At 51.6% G+C, this 19,828-nt stretch overlaps 1 protein-coding gene across 7 annotated transcripts; it reads right to left on the minus strand.

The window, feature by feature from the left end:
• Positions 1 to 610: 610 nt before the first annotated feature.
• LSR (lipolysis stimulated lipoprotein receptor) lies at positions 611 to 16,240 on the minus strand. 7 transcript variants are annotated; one of them, XM_053604767.1, is made up of 11 exons: positions 15,796 to 16,240; positions 15,158 to 15,421; positions 13,269 to 13,613; positions 8,145 to 8,264; positions 6,315 to 6,371; positions 5,629 to 5,775; positions 2,262 to 2,423; positions 2,099 to 2,158; positions 1,867 to 1,998; positions 1,016 to 1,644; positions 613 to 925 (listed from the first exon to the last, which is right to left on the minus strand). In XM_053604767.1, the coding sequence occupies exons 2-11, from the start codon at positions 15,264 to 15,266 to the stop codon at positions 890 to 892; spliced, it is 1,797 nt and encodes a 598-aa protein (XP_053460742.1). In that variant the 5' UTR covers positions 15,267 to 15,421; positions 15,796 to 16,240; the 3' UTR covers positions 613 to 889. The 7 variants fall into 7 exon arrangements, with proteins under 7 accessions (XP_053460743.1, XP_053460747.1, XP_053460746.1 ...); XM_053604768.1 differs by lacking the exon at positions 15,796 to 16,240 and having other exon boundaries at positions 611 to 925; positions 1,867 to 1,995; positions 15,158 to 15,534; XM_053604766.1 differs by lacking the exon at positions 15,796 to 16,240 and having other exon boundaries at positions 15,158 to 15,534.
• Between the last annotated feature and the right edge of the window lie 3,588 nt (positions 16,241 to 19,828).

Raw genomic sequence — 19,828 nt, forward strand, 5'->3', positions numbered from 1 at the left:
CGGCTGCCCCCCGCCCGCTTCACGCGGCCCTCGGGCCTCCTTCCCTGAACAGCCGCCGCCGCCGCGACTTTTATTTTTAACACGGCCCGCCCTGGATGGCCGCCGCCTGTCCCTGGATCACCGGCTCGCGCGTCCGCCGCCCAGCCTAGCCCTGTCCGGCGGCGGATCGCTGTTGCAGCCGCCGCGGCTTTCTATTTTTCCCCCTTTTTTTTTCCTCCTTTACTTGAGCTGCGCGCGCGCGGCGGCGCGAGACCGGGGCCGACGCGCGCGGGGGGAGGGCAGCCCCCGGGGAGCGCGCGCGCTGTCTGTCTCCTCGGCAGGCGGGCGCGCGCATGGGGCCCGGGTCTCGGCGGGGCGCGAGGTCGCCGCCGCTGCCGCCCGCGGCCCTCCGGCGCCCGCCGCGCGCTACCCAGGTGGAATGCGGGCCCGGATGGAACGTCGGGGCGCCCGGAGGAGGGGCTCAGGTCGCCGGGGACCAGGCGGACCGCCAGGGTTTAGGGGACAGTAAAGTAGGTCGAGGGGGAGGGGTAAGTGGGTGGACGGGAGGGGGCGCGCGCGCACTCCCGGAGACCCGGGAGCTGTGCGCGGAGGACCGGGGCGCATGCGCACGTCGGGGCGGGGCTGGCGCGCGCACGCAGGGGCCAGGCGGAGAAGGCGTGGGGCACGTATTCCTGGCCTGGGCAGAGGGAGGAGGCGGCGGGCGGACAGTGCCTTCCTCCTGAGACAGGACGCAGCTGCCTCCCACCTTGCGCAGCAAAACAAACATTTCTCTGGAGACTTTCGCCTTGTGATTATAAATTTTATTTAGACTTAAGAGGGGAAGACCTTCATCAATGTTACTTCAGTTAAAAAAAAAAAAGATACAAAAAAAAGATACAAAAACGAGAGATCAGACGACTAGACTTTCGCGACTCAGGGCCAAGTTCTGTAAAGGAGAAAAAAAAAAAGTATAAACTGGGGGGCTCCGGAGGTGAGGGGTTCAGGAAGGGTCTTAAAGTCAGAAGGCTGCTCTCACCTTCTTAAGTCTCCGCTCTCGTGACGACTGGGAGTCGGTTTCAGAGTAAGGGGGAGGCGCGGGGGGATAATAGGCTTCTTTTTCTTCTTCTTCCTCCCTGTAAGGTCTCCTCCTCTCCCCAGACCCTTTTTTCCTCAAGGCCTCTTCCAGTAATCTCCCATCATATTGAGGGTCCTCAGACCTGGAGCTGTTGTCCCGAGGGTCCTGGGACCGGTGGGGGTAGGACCTGGGATCAGCATGAGGGCGATCCCTAGACCTGTCTTTGTAGTAGGGATCTCGGGAGTGAGGAAAGTCCCTCAAGTCGTCTGGATCATAGAGGTCATCACGGCTGCGGCTTCGCGGGGGTGTGTAGGCCCGTCCTCGCCTCCCTCTACCTGGAGGAGACCGCCTCCCTGACTCAGGAGAGCCTGGCCTGGTGAGGTCGTCCAGAGCATCCACAGAGTGGGCCCGGGGCCGCCCAGCCCTCCAGCCACTCCCTGGTCGCTCTGGAGGGGGCTCCTGCTCCCACCTCCTGGGACTCCGGGGAGAGCGACGACCCCACTCCTCATCCCTGATCGGGGTGAGGGCAGGGACCCGGGAAGGCCGAGATCGCCAGTCATCCTCATGAAGGGAGGTGACTTCACTCATGGCTGTAAGGAAAGAGGGGGCGGGTGTCACTGCTGGAGGTAGGCCAGGAGCCTGATGTCCAGCAGTGTCACCCTGTTGGCTCATACCTTCTCTAAGGGCCATGGTAGGAAAGTAAGGTCTATATAAGGAATTGCAGCAAGCATCCTTGGAGCAAGTATCAGAATGTCATGCTTCCCTCTACCCCCCAACCCCAGAAACCCTCAGACCCCAAGGGTCCTGCTCACCCCGCTCCACACGGCCATTGGGGGGGCCTGGTCGAGAAGGGTCAAAGTTGGCCAGCTCTTTCTCCATGTAATAGAGGACCCTCATGGAGTCATCCTGCTGGTTGGCCTGAATCCTGTAGCCGCTACGGACTTCTAGGGACAAAGGGTTGGACATGGTCAGGTTGGAAGGAAGGATGCCAGCTCAGCCCTTTCCCCAGCAGGCACATCCAAGCTCAGGATGATGGGTTCTCACCTGAGGTCACACTGCTGTCCACATCACGAAGCAGGGGTACCTGGGAGCTGTGGCCGCCGACTAAAGGGAGACTGGCTGTCAGTGGCTATTCACCTGGAGCCAAACCTTACATTCCCAGCCCTGCCCCCGACCCCAGCTCCTCCTGCTTTTCCCCAGGCCTCACCTGAGCTGCTTCTGTCAAAGTCTCCAGGGTACCCATTGTAGACAGGGCCCATGGGAATAATGGCTGGTGGGGGTGGGGTCTTGGCTGGGGACAAGTGGCCGTAGGTGCTAGGGGCATAGATGCTTGGGACTCCTGAGGTGGCTGCCTTGCCAGCAGCATACACTAGGAGAACACAGACAGTTGCATGAGAAAGTGGGCAGGAGCCATGCTGCCCTCCACCCACAGGGGTTCTGGAGGGACAGGCGCCTAGACCTTCTTCCCAGTACCCCCTGTGTTGTAAAGCTTCCCTAGGGACTAGGGTCCCTGCTGGTCTTCATTGCATTTCTGCAGCATCCCTGAGGCTAGGGGACATCAGAGATGTCCTGTGTGATTCCTCACAGAAGTTTTAGAGCAGGCAGTGCACACCGGCAGCCCATGAACCCAATGTGGAAGACTGGCATGTTTGGCTTGACAGTAGGGTGGTTTGCCAACACGTGACAATCAAAAGTTTTACATAATTCCCACTTCCAGCTGACTTCTTAGAAGATGTGCCCACCCTGGGCCTGCTTACAGGGCAACAGTGGGCAAAGTTGTCCCCCACCCATTTTTTTCTTTTTTTTTTTTTAAGTCTTACTCTTGTCACCCATGCTAAAGTGCCATGGTGTCATAACAGCTCACAGCAACCTCAAATTCCTGGGTCTAAGAGACTCTCCTGCCTCCGCCTCCTGAGTACCTGCCTGGCTCATTTTTCTACTTTTAGTAGAGAGACAGGGTCTTGCTCTTGTTCAGGCTGGTCTCAAACTCCTGAGCTCAAGGGATCCTCTCACCTCAGCCTTCCAGAGTGCTGGGATTACAGTCATGAGCCACTCGCTCCCAGGCTGTGTGCAGCGTCCACCACTGCACCCACAGCTGGAATCGCGTACCCACTTCAGTGACCGAGCCCCTGTTCTAGAAAAATGAGTCATCTGGGAGGAGGCATTGCTCACTTTGTGCTCATACATGCTGGGTCCTCCCCCACCAAGTCACCTTCCAGATCCAGATGCAGTGGAAGTCAGTCTGAGACACGAGCCTCAGTAGTTAGTTAACTTACCAGCCCTGGCAGAGCAGCAAAATATCTCCTAGTGCCTCCAGCTCCCAGGCTGCACCCACCTTCCCCCCACCCCAGGCTCTAGGCTTGACAGCTCATGGGCAAATCCCCCTTGCTTTTCCTCCTCCTGGTAAGAGGCTGGGCTCTGGTGGCCGCTTCCCCAGAAAGGTCAGTGGGCACTAGGAAGTCGCTTCCTCCCTGGGACACTAACAAGAAAATGGAAGGCAGAGATGGGCTCAAAGTTTCCCTTCACTTCTGTTTTGGAACCAGAAGGCTAAGTACATGGCCCTACCTAGGAGAAGCAGCATCACTGGCTCAGAAAGCATGCCATTTTATAGTTAGCAGAGGGCGGTGCTGTCCCCCATCAGGTGTGGGACAAAAGGGACAGGCCCTCTGTCAGGAGTTAACAGGACCTCTGGCTGGGGTGGAAGGGTCTCAGGATGGGGGAAGTATGGTGCTGGGACAGAAGAATGCAGCCCAGGCCTAGTCCTAATCTGTGGGCTAATCTGTTGGTTGTAGCCCATCTGTGAAATAGACTAAAACCCACTGCCCAAGCAGGAACCTCTCAGCTAATCATGACAATAGAGGGGAAATTGTGGCCAGGATGAGCCCGCAGGGACCAGAACTTTTCCAGAGGAACTAGGATGCCCACCACTGAGATCAATGACTATAAAATCAGCCAGCAAGGATTGTGCCTTGTGCCTGGTATTGGGCATTTACAAATGGTATTCCCGTAATGCTCCCAGCACCCTGGGAGACTGGGACCTTCCAGAGAAGGAACAGGGCTCAGAGAGGGAGTGCTGCTTGTCTGAGGTCAGCCAGTGGGCCTGGCAGGGCTCCAACTGGTTCCTAGGTCCTTAGTCACTGCTGAGCATGACAGCAGCAATGCCAGACAACCCGTGTGCATGGAACACCATATATAAGCCAAGTCAGGAGCCAAGTGCTGTGCACCTGAGTTTGCCAAATCCCTAGGTGTACCTAGTTCATGCTCTTCCACAGCCCCATCTCATGGTGGAAGACACACAGCCTGAGGTTGTAATGGTTGCCTGGTGTTTGATGGTGACTGCTCCGTGGATGGTGGGCCGACATGCTGGTCTACTCTATGACATTCCACCAAAGGAAACTAGGGACTAGTGACAGCTGTCATTCCCAAGGAGGAGATGGAAACAGGGCAGTAGCTAGAGAGGACTCTTTCTTCCCTTGCCTTTCTGTTTGGTTTGCTTCTCTCCCTGGCCCCACGTCCACTCTTAGCCCTCTACAGGTGCCCACTCTGATTATGTCCTTGCTAGGTAAAATTGTAGCATTTGTGTGGAAACATGCTTTTAAAAATTTGCTTAAATTATGTGGTGCTGTAAGCCTTGTTTGATGTCTTATTTTTTTCCCTAAACATTTTGTTATTTGTTTGTTTATTTTTAAGACAGAGCCTTGCTCTGTTGCCCTGGGTAGAGTGCTATGGTGTCACAGCTCACAGCAACCTCAAACTCTTAGGCTCAAGCAATCCTCTTGCCTCAGCCTCCTGAGTAGCTGGGTCAACAGGTGCCTGCCACCATACCCCACTAGTTTTTCTAATTTTAGTAGAGACGGGGTCTTGCTTTTTCTCAGGCTGGTCTACACGTCCAGAGCTCAAGGAATCCTCCCACCTCTCCATCTCCCAGAGTGCTAGGATTACAGGCGTGAGCTACCACACCCAGCCAAAATTTTGTTTTTAAAGAAAGCTTTGGCTTAGTGCCTGTGCTCAGTGGCTAGGGTGCCAGCCACATATACCGGAGCTGGTAGGTTCAAATCCAACCTGGGCCTGCCAAACAACAATGACAATTACAACAAAAAAAAAGGCAAAAAAAAAAAAAAAAAAAGCTGGGCACCCAACTACTTGGGAGGCTGAGGCAAGAGAATCACTTAAGCCCAAGAGTGAGAGGTTGCTGTGAGCTGCGACACGATGGCACTCTACCAAGGGCCACAAAGTGAGACTCTGTCTCAAAGAAAAAGAAAAGGAGAGCTTTACTTCCATGTGAATATTACCTTATACAGTTGCACAGCATCTTTTCACCATATACATGGATTATACCAGCAAAAGAAAAAACTCAAAGTGAGAATTAAAAATAAACTGAAAACTGGAGTAAATCAATGATAATCTGAAATAGCAGACCCTGCCCGGCCTACTTTCTCCCCATTTGATAACCCCATAACCTCCAGACCAGTGGCGCCACCCCAGAGGGCAGGTGGATAGCCACCTCTTCTTCCCCACCCTGCTCCAGGCCCAGGAAGGGGGCCAGGTTGGGGTGGGCACTTGAGGAGACTTACAGGCCTCCGGGCAGCAGCACTTGTCTGGGCAGCAGGGGCACCTGACGTAACAGCAGCAGGTGTGTGGGCAGCACTGACACCAGCAGATGCCCAGGAGGAGGAAGAAGAGGAAGACGGCCAGGCAAACCATGACCACAAAGAGCCAGTCTGCAGAGAGAGGAGAAGAGGTCCTGAGCTGGGAGGTCTGTGAGAGGACAGGGACGGACAGGCTAAGCAGGGCAGCGCAGAGCTGGCATGGGGGACTATGTGCAAAGCTTGTGGGGAACCTGCAGCCCTTGCTTGTTCTCTGTGCCAGAGGCCAGGCTCAGCAGCAGAGGGCAGGTCACCACGCTATAGCCCAGGCCAGCACCCAGATAGGGGCCCTCTTCTGGGCTCAAAAACACAAGGCAGAAAGCAACAGGCACCCTGGCCGGAGCAAGACAGACAGTTGCCTCTGGGAAGGAAGAAGAGAGGCAGCTGCCCAGAGACCCCTGTTTGAAGAACACTGCAGTGCCAGTCACAGGATCCCTGGCCTGCACCCCAGGCCCTCTTCAGTCCACCCTGCCCTCCCCCAGGCCCAGAGCCAGGTCACTACATGCCACGCAGTTGAGTCAGGCCAGGTTAGCAGGGGGTCCACAGCGAGCAGGGTTTAGTTGGGGAGGGGGAACTCCCAAGAGAAGTCCCACTCCGGACTCCACCCCCCATACCTTCCAAGGGCCCCGCCTGAAAACCAGGTAAGAGCTCAGCCACCCCAGAGGTCCTCCCTGGAGGGACAAAAGAGAAACAGGAGATTATGCTGGTAAGAGCCAGCCCAGGCTGCCCCTGCCCATCATGTCAGCTCCAGGGCGGTCAAGTCAAAGTTGTGCCCTGGAATGGGGAACAGCTGGTGGCCTAGGAGAGTCCTAGCAGGTGGCTCTTACCCTCCACCCCAGCCCAGATGTGGGTCCTGGAAGGTGTGAAAACTTCCATCACATAATCCATGGCTCTCATGTTGCAAAGGGTTCAGCACATACCCCAGGGCTTTCTGAGGACTTTACCTCAGCCTGGGCACCCCATCTTCCTTCTCATACATGGGTCCTAGCACTTCAAAGGGCTCCACCCCAGGGGACAGGGACAGTCCTATTTCCTTAGAGTAGGCACAGTGCCCTATGGCCCATGAAAATATTTTACTTTTATTTTAAAATCTGCAAAAATACATAATAATGAATTGTCTGTATAACACGATCCCCAAATTTTTTTAAACAGAAGAGGCCTACAAAGGCAAAAGTCAAATGTGGTCCCAGTTCTATGACCCCTGAGGGACTGAACCCAGTTCACACATCATGTCACAGAGAAACGTCTCCCACCTGTCTCCCTTCAGGGGCCCTGGAGCTCTGTGTCCACAGCCCTTGTGTCTCGGGGCTTCCACACAAGCAGTCCTGCACCCACAAAGCCCTCTCCGGGGCTCACCCCTGTGGCACCACCTGGCCCCAGAAGGCAGGACACATGGCAGTTGGTGGCTCTCAGAGTAGAGTCTGGCTATTCGGCCAACGCTATTTTCCTAACAACACTAAGACACTATTTGCCTTTTTCACTCTTCTTCTCTCATGAGCGTACAGTGGAGTTTCCCCAAGGTTCTATGACAAGATGACCTCATTGCCCTGTTGGCTAGTGGATCGTGTGCTAAAAATTAAAACATTTCCCCGTTTCTTCTTCTAAGCAACCAGAGATACAACCCACGAAAACTTAAAAAACTCCGGGAGACCCTCGATAATTACTTTTAGAGTATGGGAACTACTGGTGCAGATGGAGTGTTTTGTCAAAGGGCACCTAGTGGTTGCCGAGTCACCAGTGCAACATGTGAACTGTGCTGTGGCACGAGCACCTGGGTTGCTTCCAGCCACGTGGCGACTGAGCTGCAGCCCCCAGCATCTTTCAAACAGAGCAGGTACCACATAAGACTATGTATGTTAGCGGACATAAGGGCACCTGGCCAGTGGCCATGTCCCCTCCACATGTGGCAGGGAGGCCTCATAGCCAGATCCCCTACTCTGCCCCTGGGCGCCTGGAGCTGGCCTCCTCTCAGCCTCACTCAAACTTGTACGTCTGTATAGGCCTTGCAGCGCTCTCCCAGCAGGGCAGATGGCAAAGCACCTATTATTTGGCAAGGGACTCAGAGGTGTGGCAGGTGGTCCCTGTAATTTTATACACAATCGGCTATCCTCACTCACTGCTGATCGATTTATACACAATCAGCTATCCTCACTCACTGCTGATATCTCTGAGCATGTCTGGATTTTCAAAAAAAAAAAGAGACTGGAAAGAAGCAGAGTCCCCAGTTCTCTCCACTCTTGTTTGGCTCTGGCTGATTTCAAGCCTATGGGCAAGGGGACCCTGCCTGGGGTGCAGGATATTAAAAAAGCCCAAGTGACTGGCAGTGCTGAGGGGAGAGCAAAGCCGGCGACAGAGCCCAGAGCGTGAGCAGAGGGCAGACAGAGGTGCACAGAAGGGGCCACACCCTCCCCCATCCCAGGCCCCTGGGGCCCAGCCCCACTCACCAAGGACGATGAGCTCTGCGTAGGCCTCATTGTTCCCCTGGAGGTCCTGGGCTGAGACCACGGAGCAGTAATATACACCACTGTCCCCCCACGCTGTCTGGTCAAAGGTTAGGTCAGCATCTGGGTCAGGAGGACATGGCATAAGGGCACCTTAGGGGTGGGGGGCACCTAACCAGAGTCACCCCTGCTCCCAACACACCACTGGCACTGCAGCTATTGAAGGGCGAGGAGAGAATTCCTACCAAAGGCATGCTGCCCTTTGTGCCCTGTTCTGAACACTTACTCAGGTTATCCTAGGAAGTCTGTGAGGAGGGTACCATTCTCACCCCCGTACTGTAGATGAGATACCAGGTCTGGACAGATCACCAGTGGTGGGGCAGGGACAATCAGTCTCCAGAGACAGTGCTTTTCAACTTAGAGCCATCCTCTGCACCACCTCTCGAGCCTTAACTCCCTGGCCGTGCATTGCCATGGAGCCTAGGATAGGCTCAGGGGATGGGCCCAGGGTAGAGAGGCAGAGATGGGCTACGTTCCAGAAAGCAGGAGATGCCCAGGCAACTCCAAAGAGCCAGTGTGTCTGTGTGGGAGGCAGAGGGACTGAGACCCTCCCACTTACCTATCCACTCCCTACCTTCCTCCCCACATTCCAGGTCAGGCCCAGGGCTTGGGGACGCTCTAGCCAGAAGCAGTCCCAGGCAAGGAGACTGTTAATTATGCCACTAATCAAAGTCTTTCACCACATCCGGTTTCTGCACTACTCCTCAGGCCCTAATTAGTTAAATACCTTTAGGCACTGAGCAGTGTGGACAGGGGGCACCCAGGGGGGTGGGGGGAGCAGGCCAGAGGTGAGCGTAGCAGGCAAGAAGTGCCCTAACTTCTTTCCTGGCAGCTCCAGTTCCCTGTAACCTGCCTACTGCCTTACCCTGGACACCCTGCCCTCCACCATGACGGCTCTGAGAGCAGTAACTGTGGGTGTCCCCAGCTGTACCACCTGGTGCCCAATGGGACATCTGTCAAAGACTGCTAAAGGAATGAAAGAACCTAAGCCTTCTCTCCTCAGCAGGAATGCCTCCGGTCCACAGAGAGACCCTCCTTTCAACAGGATCAGTTTCCACCATCCCAGACGCCTTCTCCAGGCCCACAGGGCCCTTGGCATGACCTGGCCTCTGGCTACAGGCTAGCCTCACCCCATCACCTTCACTCACTAGACTCCACTGGGCTCCTGCCTGCCTTGCTGTGCCATTGCCGACCATCCATCGCCCTGTGAGAAAGCAGGCTTTACACCACAGAAACCAGTCTGTCTCCGCCACTGCTGGGTCCCCAGCACATGACACAGGGCCAGGTGGGGAGCAGAAAAGAACCCACTCTCTCCTCATGCTGACCTTCCTTATTCCAGCATTCTGGGCACACATCTGTTCACTCACTCAACATTCAACAAATAATTACTGAGCACACCCTGTGTTCTAGGAGGTATTGGGGACACTTGCTATACTACAGAACAATGGTTTTCCAAGTGTGGCCTGTGTACCTCTGGGGTACCCTCAGACCTTTTCAGGAGATCCCTAAGATTAAAAGCTTTTTTTCTTTTTCGTTTTTTAAATATGTTATCTTTAGAAGAGAAAAAAAAAAAAATTTTTTTTTTTTTAAGAGACTGTTTTGCCTAGGCTGGTCTCCAACTCCAGGCCTCAGCCCATCCTCCCACCTCAACCTCTCTAAGTGCTGGGAGTATAGATGTGAACCTCTGCACTAAGGCCTGTGTTATTTGCATAACAATACCAAAACATTATTTACCTTTCTCTGTAATCTCTCCTGAGTGTAATGTGGAGTTTTCCAGAGGCTTCGGGGAGATAAGATAGACGCTGAAGCAGCATTGAGAATCCAGGCTCTTCTATTTAGCCTGACTTCAGAGACTTTCAAAAATATAAAACTATTCCACTCTTTTCATTGAAATTTCTTTGGAACATTGGCGTGTTTTGTATGTTTCCCCCCATAAAGCATGTTATTTATGTTACCCTATAATAAGTTTATTAGTGTCATTTAAAACATTTGTTAAACTCCTCTCAGTCTGCTGGCTATAAAAACAAAAGCTCTTTGGGACCTCAGTAATTAAGAGTGTGAAGAGATTCTAAGACCAAAACATTCGAGAACCACTGCCATAAAGAACTGACATAAATTCTTGCCCTTACAGAGCCCAGATTCTAACTGGGAAAGAGAGACAAATAAAAAATTGAACTACGTCACATATCAGAGAGCGATAAGCAGTACCAAGAAAACGAATCAGAGAAGGCAGTCAGGGAGTACTGGCCAGGAGCAGGAGGCCAGGGAGGGCCTCGGATAAGGTGACCTTGGGAGCAGAAGGGAAGCAGTGGGGGCCGAGCCTCCCCTCCACAGCCAGGCATCTAGCCTAGCCTCTGGTTATTAAGCTCTTACTGTGCGCTGGGTCCCTTTGTACATATTATACCAGTGAATCCTCAATCTCATGGCACACTTGAACCTATAGTTAAACGTCCATGGCACACATGTTGATCCAAAAAAGAGTTTAAAAGCATATACTTACAGTGCTTTGAACTTTTTTCAAAAATTATTAATGATCTTTAAAAATTTTCGTGGCACACCTAAGATCCTCTCATGGCACACCACTGTGCCGTGGCACATGGGTTGAAAATCACCGCTCTAAATTATAATAGATTCTCCTAAATCCTCCAGATTTTCCATAGTGCCCCCTTGACCCATTTTTTTTCCACCTGTATCTTTACATCAGGTCAGGGGTGACATCTGGGAGTGTCATGGGCCCAGTATGGGCCCGGTTGCATTTGGTTTGGCCTGTATAATGTTTTTAAAACCCACAAAAATAATAATGGCTTTCTGGCATCTTTAGATCAATCTAAAGGCCTGGACCCACCTCCTTCCTGCAAGGCACACCCTGTTCCCAGTCCCCATCTGGCTCTGAGATCACATGGGTTTAGGCACTGCTTTAATTTTTTTAGGTGCAGGGAGAAGATGCTGGGTCTCTGATGGGAGGGAACCAGAAGCCAGGCCTCTGGTTCCCTCTTTATACACGGTAGAGGTGGCCCTCAAGGTTCCAGAAGTCTTATGGGCCCTCTACTCCTCTGCTGCTAAACGAGGACATATGGACCCCAAAGAGTCTCCCTGGGTGCCCCATCACCATTCCAAGCAGAGAAGAATGAACAGAAGGGAGGACTCACCCTGACCTAAGGGACCCCTAGGGTGAACAGCTTTCTGGTGGCCCAGGACTCTTTTCACTTTTAAAACCAGCACAGTGGATAACCACAGGAACACCACAGGAAAGTCCCCTTTTCCCCAACCTCAAAGCTGAAATGGAGGAAGCTCTCAGGGGTACTGTTTCCTGAAAGGATAGACTCACAATGGATGTTTACAGTCAGGGCAGGACCTGGCTCAAGGCAGCTTGAAAGACCTAGGCCTGTGAGGCCTCTAGAGCAGGAAAGGTTCCCCACCCACATTCTGGAGTTTTGTGCCCAGCAGAGGAGCCACTCTCAGTATCTGGGCTGTCCTGACAGGCGCTGGTCCAGACTGGAGCAATCCCTGGGTTAGAGGGGGTGCCTGTATAGGTTACATTATGGTTATGAACAAGAGCTGTCAGGGCTGCCTGGGTCCCAGACCCAAGCCTTTACTACCTGTGTACCCAGAGGAACTAACGTTGCCTCAGCTGTCAGGAATATAAAATCAGGAATATAAACACACACTAGAAGCACCCCAACCTCCAGAACAGCAGGATGCTGACAGCTGAGCTGCCTACGGGAATTCATGACAAGCAAGCCTGGTCCCTCCCCAGAACAGGACTGACAGGCTGGTCCCCTAGAACCCTGCCTTTCATCTCTGCTCCAACAGCATGGAGGAAAGTGGCCTGGTTTCCTGGGGTCTGCAACAGAATCCTCCCTTTCCCCTCTGCTCCCATGCCCGAGACTAAAACTCTAATCCTTGTTCAAGATCGTGAAAGGATACATCCATTAAGTGAGTGAGCCTTCACCCTGGCCCACTGCCCCTCACTGTTAGGGCCCAGACCCTGTGCTCCCTCGAATCACATTCACAGAGTTCTTCAGGGGGACATCACCAGGGCTATTTTCTTTACAGCACTGGGCATTCTCTGAAATCCTCTTATTCTTTCTTTGCCTGCATTTTTACTGCCAGTCTCATGCACTAGAATGTCCTCTCCTTGAGGGCAGGGACCTTGGCCATCTCAATCACTACACTATCCCCAGCACTCGCCACAGTGCCTAGCCCATAGCAGATGCTTGATAAATACTGACCGGATGAATGGCTGCCTTCCCATTGCCCCTCACTTAGGCCCTTCTGGCAGGAGGCTACATTATGGTTATGAACAAGAGCTGTCAGGGCTGCCTGGGTCCCAGACCCAAGCCTTTACTACCTGTGTACCCAGAGGAACTAACGTTGCCTCAGCTGTCAGGAATATAAAATCAGGTGGTCAAGACCCAGTGGGACAATGTGCATAAAGTGCCCGGCAAGCTGTGGTTTCCCCTGTTCAAGTCTCTTGCCCCTTCAGGTCACTCATGCCACCTTCTCTCCAGCCTAGAACCACAGTGGCTGAGTTACAATCCCAGCTGTTACCAGCTGTGGGACCCAATCCAAGTCCCTTTATCTCTCTGGACTTCTGTAAAATAACAATGATAGAACTGATTCATTAAATTACTAAATGAATCTAAAATGAGTCCCTCCATATAGACCTGGATGAGAGCCTGGCACACGGGAGTATGTTGTTACTTACATACGCTTTACTTCTTATTGTTCATATGACTGGCATTATTACAAATGAATCCCTGCCTTGCCCGATTTTCTCTGTTGTCAAGCATTTGACAGTTTAAGTTGAATTTGTCTTTCTCACTGGGACGTGACCTGTGATTTAACAATTTTGACTACTGCTGTATTCCCCAGGCCTAGAACAATGTCTGTTACATGTTAGGTGGTCAATAAATCTTTGCTGTTAAATAAAGGACTGGATGGACAGACAGAAGGAAGGATCACTCCCTCCACTGTCCTCTAAGACATCGACATGGGAACTGTAGACGGGGCACAAAGGCTCCAGTCCCACCACCCAAGCAAGCCCAGCCTCACCCCCCTACGTACTTCCTGTGATGGTGATCCTCCGGCCCTGGTAGTACTCTCCCAGGGTCACAGCGTTGCCCTGCTTGGTGGCCACAACCCTGACGGTGCGAACGCTATCCTGGCACTCCACGTAAGGGTTGTAGCCAGGGTTACCAGCTGCCAGCTGGGCATTGAGCTGGTTGTCAGCACTGGCTGAGGAGAAGGCGTCAGCGATGCGGTCCCGGCAGAAGGACTTGTACTTCCAGACCACAATGGGTACTGTGGGGGTCGTGGTCACCTGGTAGGTGCAGGGTAGGGTCACCGGCTGGAAGAGGATCACCACGTGAAAGGGGTCTGACACGGTCACCTGGATGGCACTGGCAGGAGCTGAGGGCAAAAGAAGTGTCAACAGGGACTACTGTGAGCTCAGGGAGGTACTTCAACAGAAATGAGGAACACAACTTGTCACCGGCTTGACATAGTGTACGATTTCATGGAGCACCTGGCACACTTTCTTCCTTAATCCCCAGGACCGGTGAGGTAGGTACGATAATCATGCCCATTATATGGACCCGTGGGGCTGAAGTGGCAGGTACAGTCACACATGGCCAGTTTCCTTGGAACCTCCCGGCCATCTCTCTTCCCAGCCTGTAGCCCTAAACCAGTTCCCAGTCTTTTTGGCATCAGTGACCAGTTTCATGGAAGACAATTTTTCCACCCAACAGGGTACTGGGGGATGGCTTCTGGATGATTCAGTCCATGACATCCCCACCTCAGCTCATTGGCCTCAGATTCTCATAAGGAGCTCACAACCTAGATCCCTTGAAGGCACATCTTACAGTAGGGCTATCGCTCCTATGAAAATCTAATATCCCCACTTATCTGACAAGAGGCAGAGCTCAGGTGGTAGCAGGAGCCAGGGGAGTGGCTGTAAATACAGATGAAGCTCTGCTCACAGTTCACCTCCTGCTCTGCCACCCAGTGCCTAACAGGCTACAGACCCTACCGGTCCACCACCCTGGGATTGGGGACTGCAGCTCTAAACCACCCCATCCCTTCTTCCCTTGGCTATTGGTCTTTGGCCACTGCAATGCCTTCAGTGCCCCAGGCCCCACTTCAAAACGAACCATCAACTGTTCCACGTTATCTAGGGTTCTTTCTTTCCTTTAATTTGGAGGAAAAATTCTGGTCTTGTTTGATGAAAATCTTTCCCAGGCAGTGGCTAAAGGCCCCTGCAGTATCTCCACCAGCCTCCCACGACCTCACCCTACCCAAGGCCATCTCAAATGACCGCGTGAAAAAGTGCTGGCCCAAAGAGAGAGCTCCCTCACCCCCACCTAAACAAGCATGCCATCTAGGCGAAAGTGTGCCAGCAGAAGATGGTTTCGAGTACATAAGTCCACCCTACTGGACTCTTAACGCATAGACACTCCCGAGACCGCGGGAGGTAGGTGCGGCTCGGAAAGTGGGAAGTCCCCAATCCCACATCCACCCGAGGCCCAGGCGCTGTTTGTTAATCTCTCGCTCCAGGAAGAGTCTGATCCAGCCTTCCTATGCCCTCTCCCCGTTACTCCAACACTTAGAAATCGGGGTGCGCCCAGGTGCCCACCCAGCCTTTCCCAGTGATATGGCGGTCCTTCTCTCCAGCCTCACAAAGGGTCGCGTTCTTCTAGCAGCCCCGAGGCTCACCGTGCGGGAGTTTCAGTTCCTGCTATCTCCAGACAAGGCGCAGGGAGCGCTCCCCTACACCGATGGGGGAATTCCCCTCATCCCGGCACACAAGGGATCTCCGAAGACCCACTAGACCTGGAGGTCCTAGTTTCTGGCCCCCACCACGTTCTCCCGCCTCCTCGGCCGTATGCAACTCTATCCATATCGCTCTAGAGTGACCTCCCACCGTTCCGCAGCACCAGCGCCCCCGTCCCCCGTACCTGTGCACCAGGTGCTAAAAAGGAGCCACAGGAAGACAACCGTACCCCGGCCTAGGGCGGCCGGATCGGAGCGCAGACCAAGCGAAAGCCCGCGGGCCACCAGCGCCATCTCGGCCGTCTGGGCGCGTCCAGCCCGCGCGTCCCTTCCCAAGTACCGGAGGGTAGGGGGCGCGGCGCGCACCAAGGCCGGGAGGGGTGCACGCTCCTCCCCTTTCCCGCTTCTGTTCCTTGTTCCTATTCCTTGAACGTCCACCCTGCCGCGTTCTAGAAGTTTTAATGAACGGAAGCAACGTGGATGAAGCGCACGCTTTCAGCTATCGGGGAGAAACTTCCTTGCCCCAATTGTAGTTCTCTGAACCAGGCCACCCCCTACGAGCCCTGGGGAATGGATCCGCCCAGGTACACAAGGGTTGCAGCGGAGGGCAGGGCTTGGGGTGGGCAGCGGGGAGGGGTTCCTCCACCTCCCTCCCCGGAAGTGGGCTGATCCAGGTGCGCTCCAGCCCCCGGCGCCGGAACCAAGTGACCCGCTGGCCAAGAGGGCGCTCTCATATTGCTGGTCCTGTCCGGCCCTCTATGCATTAAGCTAAACCGAGCGGACTCAGATCCTGGAGAACCGAAATCCATTTGGGGTGACTCACCTGTTGAGAGAGGGCGGGTCCCGCCGCGCACCTATTCCTTTCTTGCTCACACCCCTCTCCCCGGCTGGCGATGGACCTGCCTACGTGTGTCTTGCGGAGAGAGTCGAGTCTAAGCCAGGTCCGGGCTGGAAGAGGCTACGCGGTGGTTCCTGACTTTCCCAGTCGTGCTGGGGTTTCTCTGGTCTGGGTGGAGGGAGGCGCTTTGGGCCTCTTGTGCCTCCCAGCTAGATGACCTAAGGAACCAAACGAAGTTCGCCGCTGGGAAGCTCTGCCCACTTGGGGACGCCCTAAGGGAATCAGGCCCGGGAGAAGTTGGAATCTTAACTAAGGAAGTTTTCACCACCTCCCGGGTTCCCAACTCTCGATTCCACCCCGAGCATCCCATGCCCTAGGTCAGGCCTCCGGAAACCAGCTTTTAAAGGGGCCGAGCGGAGGCGCTAGGTACCGGTTTCTGTCTCTGCATTCTCAGGGACTAGCCACCTGTGCCTGAGGGCGGGCGGGGCAGGGCGCAGCAATCAGTGCACGCGGAGCTCGGCGCGACTCTGCTGGCCCCCGATGGCAGCTGAGGGAAGCGCATCCTGAGGGAGTCACGGGCGCTCCCTCAGTGGGACTTGCAAACTGGCTACTAGCTGGTGATTTCAGTATCCAGACATGTATTCTACCAGATCCGGTTAAAACTCAAGTCAGCGCACGCCGCTCGGCTCAAGCCCTCCGGTGGCTCCTCCGCACTCCTAGCAGAAGCCGTGAGCGGATCCCTCTCCAACCTCACCTCCGCGCACTCTCCTGGCTCGCTCGGTTTCAGCCACACCAGCCTCCTCCTGGGTTCCTTGCTGTTCCGAATACGCTTCTCACTTAGGGCCACTGTCCGTGCTACTCCCTCTGCCCGAACACCCTTCCCACAGATGACCACGCGTTCCTCCACCTCCTTCAGGGTTTTGCTTAGAAGTCACCTTTATAGTGCCTCTCATGGCTACTTTTTGTAAATATCACCATTGTTACTTAAAAGAAAAAATTTTTTGAAACAGCATCTCACTCTGTCACCCTAGAGTGATGTGCTATCACAGCTCACAGCAACCTCAAACTCTTGGGCTCAAGTGATCCTCTTGCCTCAGCCTCTGGCATAGCTGGGACTACAGGTGACCGTCACAACGTCCAGCTAGGTTTTCTATTTTTAGTAGAGACAGGGTCTCATTTGCTCAGGCTGGTCTTGAACTCCTGAGTTTAAACTCCCCTCCCACCTCAGCCTCCCAGAGTGCTAGGATTACAGGAGTTAGCCACTGCGCCCAGCCCTTATTTCTAACCTTTTGAGGAACTGCCAAACTGTTTTCCACAGTGGCTGCACTATTTTAGATTCCTACTTGCAGTCCGAGAAGGTTCCAATTTCTCCACATCCTTACCACCACTTGTTATCCATTCTTTTAATTAAAGCCTCCTAATAGGTGTGAAGTGACATATCAGTGCAATTTTAATCCTTGTTTTCTTTCTTTTTTTTTTTTGAGACAGAGTCTCACTTTATCGCCCTCAGTAGAGTGCTATGGCGTCACACAGCTCACAGCAACCTCCAGCTTCTGGGCTTAGGCGATTCTCCTGCCTCAGCCTCCCAAGTAGCTGGGACTACAGGCGCACACCACAACGCCCCGCTATTTTATGTTGCAGTTTGGCCAGGGCTGGGTTTGAACCCACCACCCTCGGTATATGGGGCCGGTGCCCAATCCTTGTTTTCTTAATGACTAATGATGTACATCTTTTCATGTACGTATTGTCCAACACAAAGAAGATTGTATATCTTTGAGGAAATTTCTATTCAGGTCCTTTGCCCATTTTTGAATTGAGTTTTTTGTTGTTGTTGTTGTTGTCAAGTTGAAGGAATTCTTTATGTATTTTGAATATTAATCCATTGTCTGATATATGATTTGCAAATATTTTCTTCCATTCTTCAGATTTTTTCACTTCTTGATGTGCTTTTGATGCACCAAAGTTCTTCTTAATTTTATGAAGTTCAGTTTATCCATTATTTTTCTTCCCTGTACTTTTGATGTCATATCTATGCAACTGTTGCCAAATCCAATGTGGTTAAAATGTTCCCCTATATTTTCTTCTAAGAGTTTTATAATTTTAACTCTTAAGTTGGGTCTTTGAGACATTTTAATTTTTGTATACGGTATAAAATAAGGATTTCACTTCATCCTTTTGTATGTGGATATTCAGTTTTCCTATCACCATTTGTTGAAAAAAGACTGTCCTTTCCTCATTACCCAGGCTTGGCTTCCTTGTAAAAAATCAATTGATCCTATATGTGAGAATTTGTTTCTGAGTTCTCTATTTTATTCCATTAGCCTATATGTCTACCCTTTTGCTAGTACCATATTGTTTTAATTACTGTAGCTTTGTACTGAGTTCAAAGTTGGGAAATGTGAGTCCTCCGACTTCGTCCTTTTTCAAGATTATTTTGGTTATTTGGGGTCCCTTGCAATTCCATGTGAATTTGAGGATCTGCTTCTATTTCTTTGAAACAGGACCGTGGAAATTTGATAGGCATTGTGTTAAATCTGTATGTTATTTTTGGTAGTATTGGACATCTTAACAATGTTAATTCTTCCTTCCCAAGAGCATGAGATGTCTTTCCATTTATTTAAAATCTGTGTATTCTTTAATTTCTTTAAGCCATCTTTTGTATATTTTAGTGTTCAATTCTCTCACCTCCTGGGTTAGATTTATTCCTAAGCATTTACTTATTTTAGATGCTATTGTAAATGAAATTGTTTTCTTAATTTCTTCTTTAGATTGTTCAGTGCTGGTGACCGACTTTGTGTTCCATTCACGTACCCTGAAATTTGTTTACTAACTGTAATAGCTGTCTTGTGAATTCTTTGGGGTTTTCTATATATGGGTCATGTCATCTGGGAATAGAGATAGTTTTCCCTCTTTCTTTGCAATTTGGATGATTTTTACTTCATTTTCCCGTCTGATAGCTCTGTTTAGAACCTCCAGGGCAGTGTTGCATAGCAGTGGTGACAGGGTACATCTTTGTGTTATATCTGATCTTAAGGAAAAGCTTTCAGATTTTACCACTGAGTATGGTTTTGCATAAATACTTTTTATCATATTGAGAAAATTACTCTTTATCATTAGTCTTCTGAGGGACTTTTTAAATCATAAAATAGTATCAGATTTTTGTTAAATGTCTTTTCTGCATTAATCGAGATGATCATGTGAAGATTTTTCCCTATCACATTGATTTCTTATGTTGAACCACTTCTTTTCTGCCTGCATAAATCAAACTTGCTCAGATAAATAATTCTTTTAATATGTTATTGGATTCGATTTGCTGATATTCTGTTGAATATTTTTGTATCTATATTCAGAGGGGATATTAGTCTGTGATTTTCTTGTGATGCATTTATGTGGCTTTGCTATTAGGGTAATGCTGGCTGTTTCCTCTTCAATTTTTTAGAAGGGTTGGAGAAGGATTTCTGCTAATTCTCTTTTAAATGTTTGGTTGGATGAATTTGTGAAGCCATCTGGTCTAAGACTTTGCTGAGAGGTTTTTTTTTTGTAGAGACAGAGTCTCACTTTATCACCCTCGGTAGAGTGCCATGGCATCACACAGCTCACAGCAACCTCCAACTCCTGGGCTTCAGCAATTCTCTTGCCTCAGCCTCCCGAGTAGCTGGGACTACAGGTACCCGCCACAACGCCCAGCTATTTTTTGGTTTGCAGTTCAGCCGAGGCCGGGTTTGAACCCGCCACCCTCGGTATATGGGGCCGGCGCCTTACCGACTGAGCCACAGGCGCCGCCCTGCTGAGAGGTTTTTAATTACTGATTCTGTTCCTTGTTGTAGGTGTGTTAAGATTTTCTGTTTCTTTTCGCGTCAGTTTAGGTAAATGTATGTTTCATGGAATTTGTTCATTTCTTTTATAATATTTAATTTATTCATATACAGTTGTTCTTATAATCTGTTTTATTTCTGTAAGGTCGATATTAATGTTGTCATTTTCCTTTCTGAATTTTAGTTGTTTGTCCCTTCTGTTT

This window comes from Nycticebus coucang, chromosome 10, assembly GCF_027406575.1.
Source record: "Nycticebus coucang isolate mNycCou1 chromosome 10, mNycCou1.pri, whole genome shotgun sequence".
Taxonomy (NCBI): domain Eukaryota; kingdom Metazoa; phylum Chordata; class Mammalia; order Primates; family Lorisidae; genus Nycticebus; species Nycticebus coucang.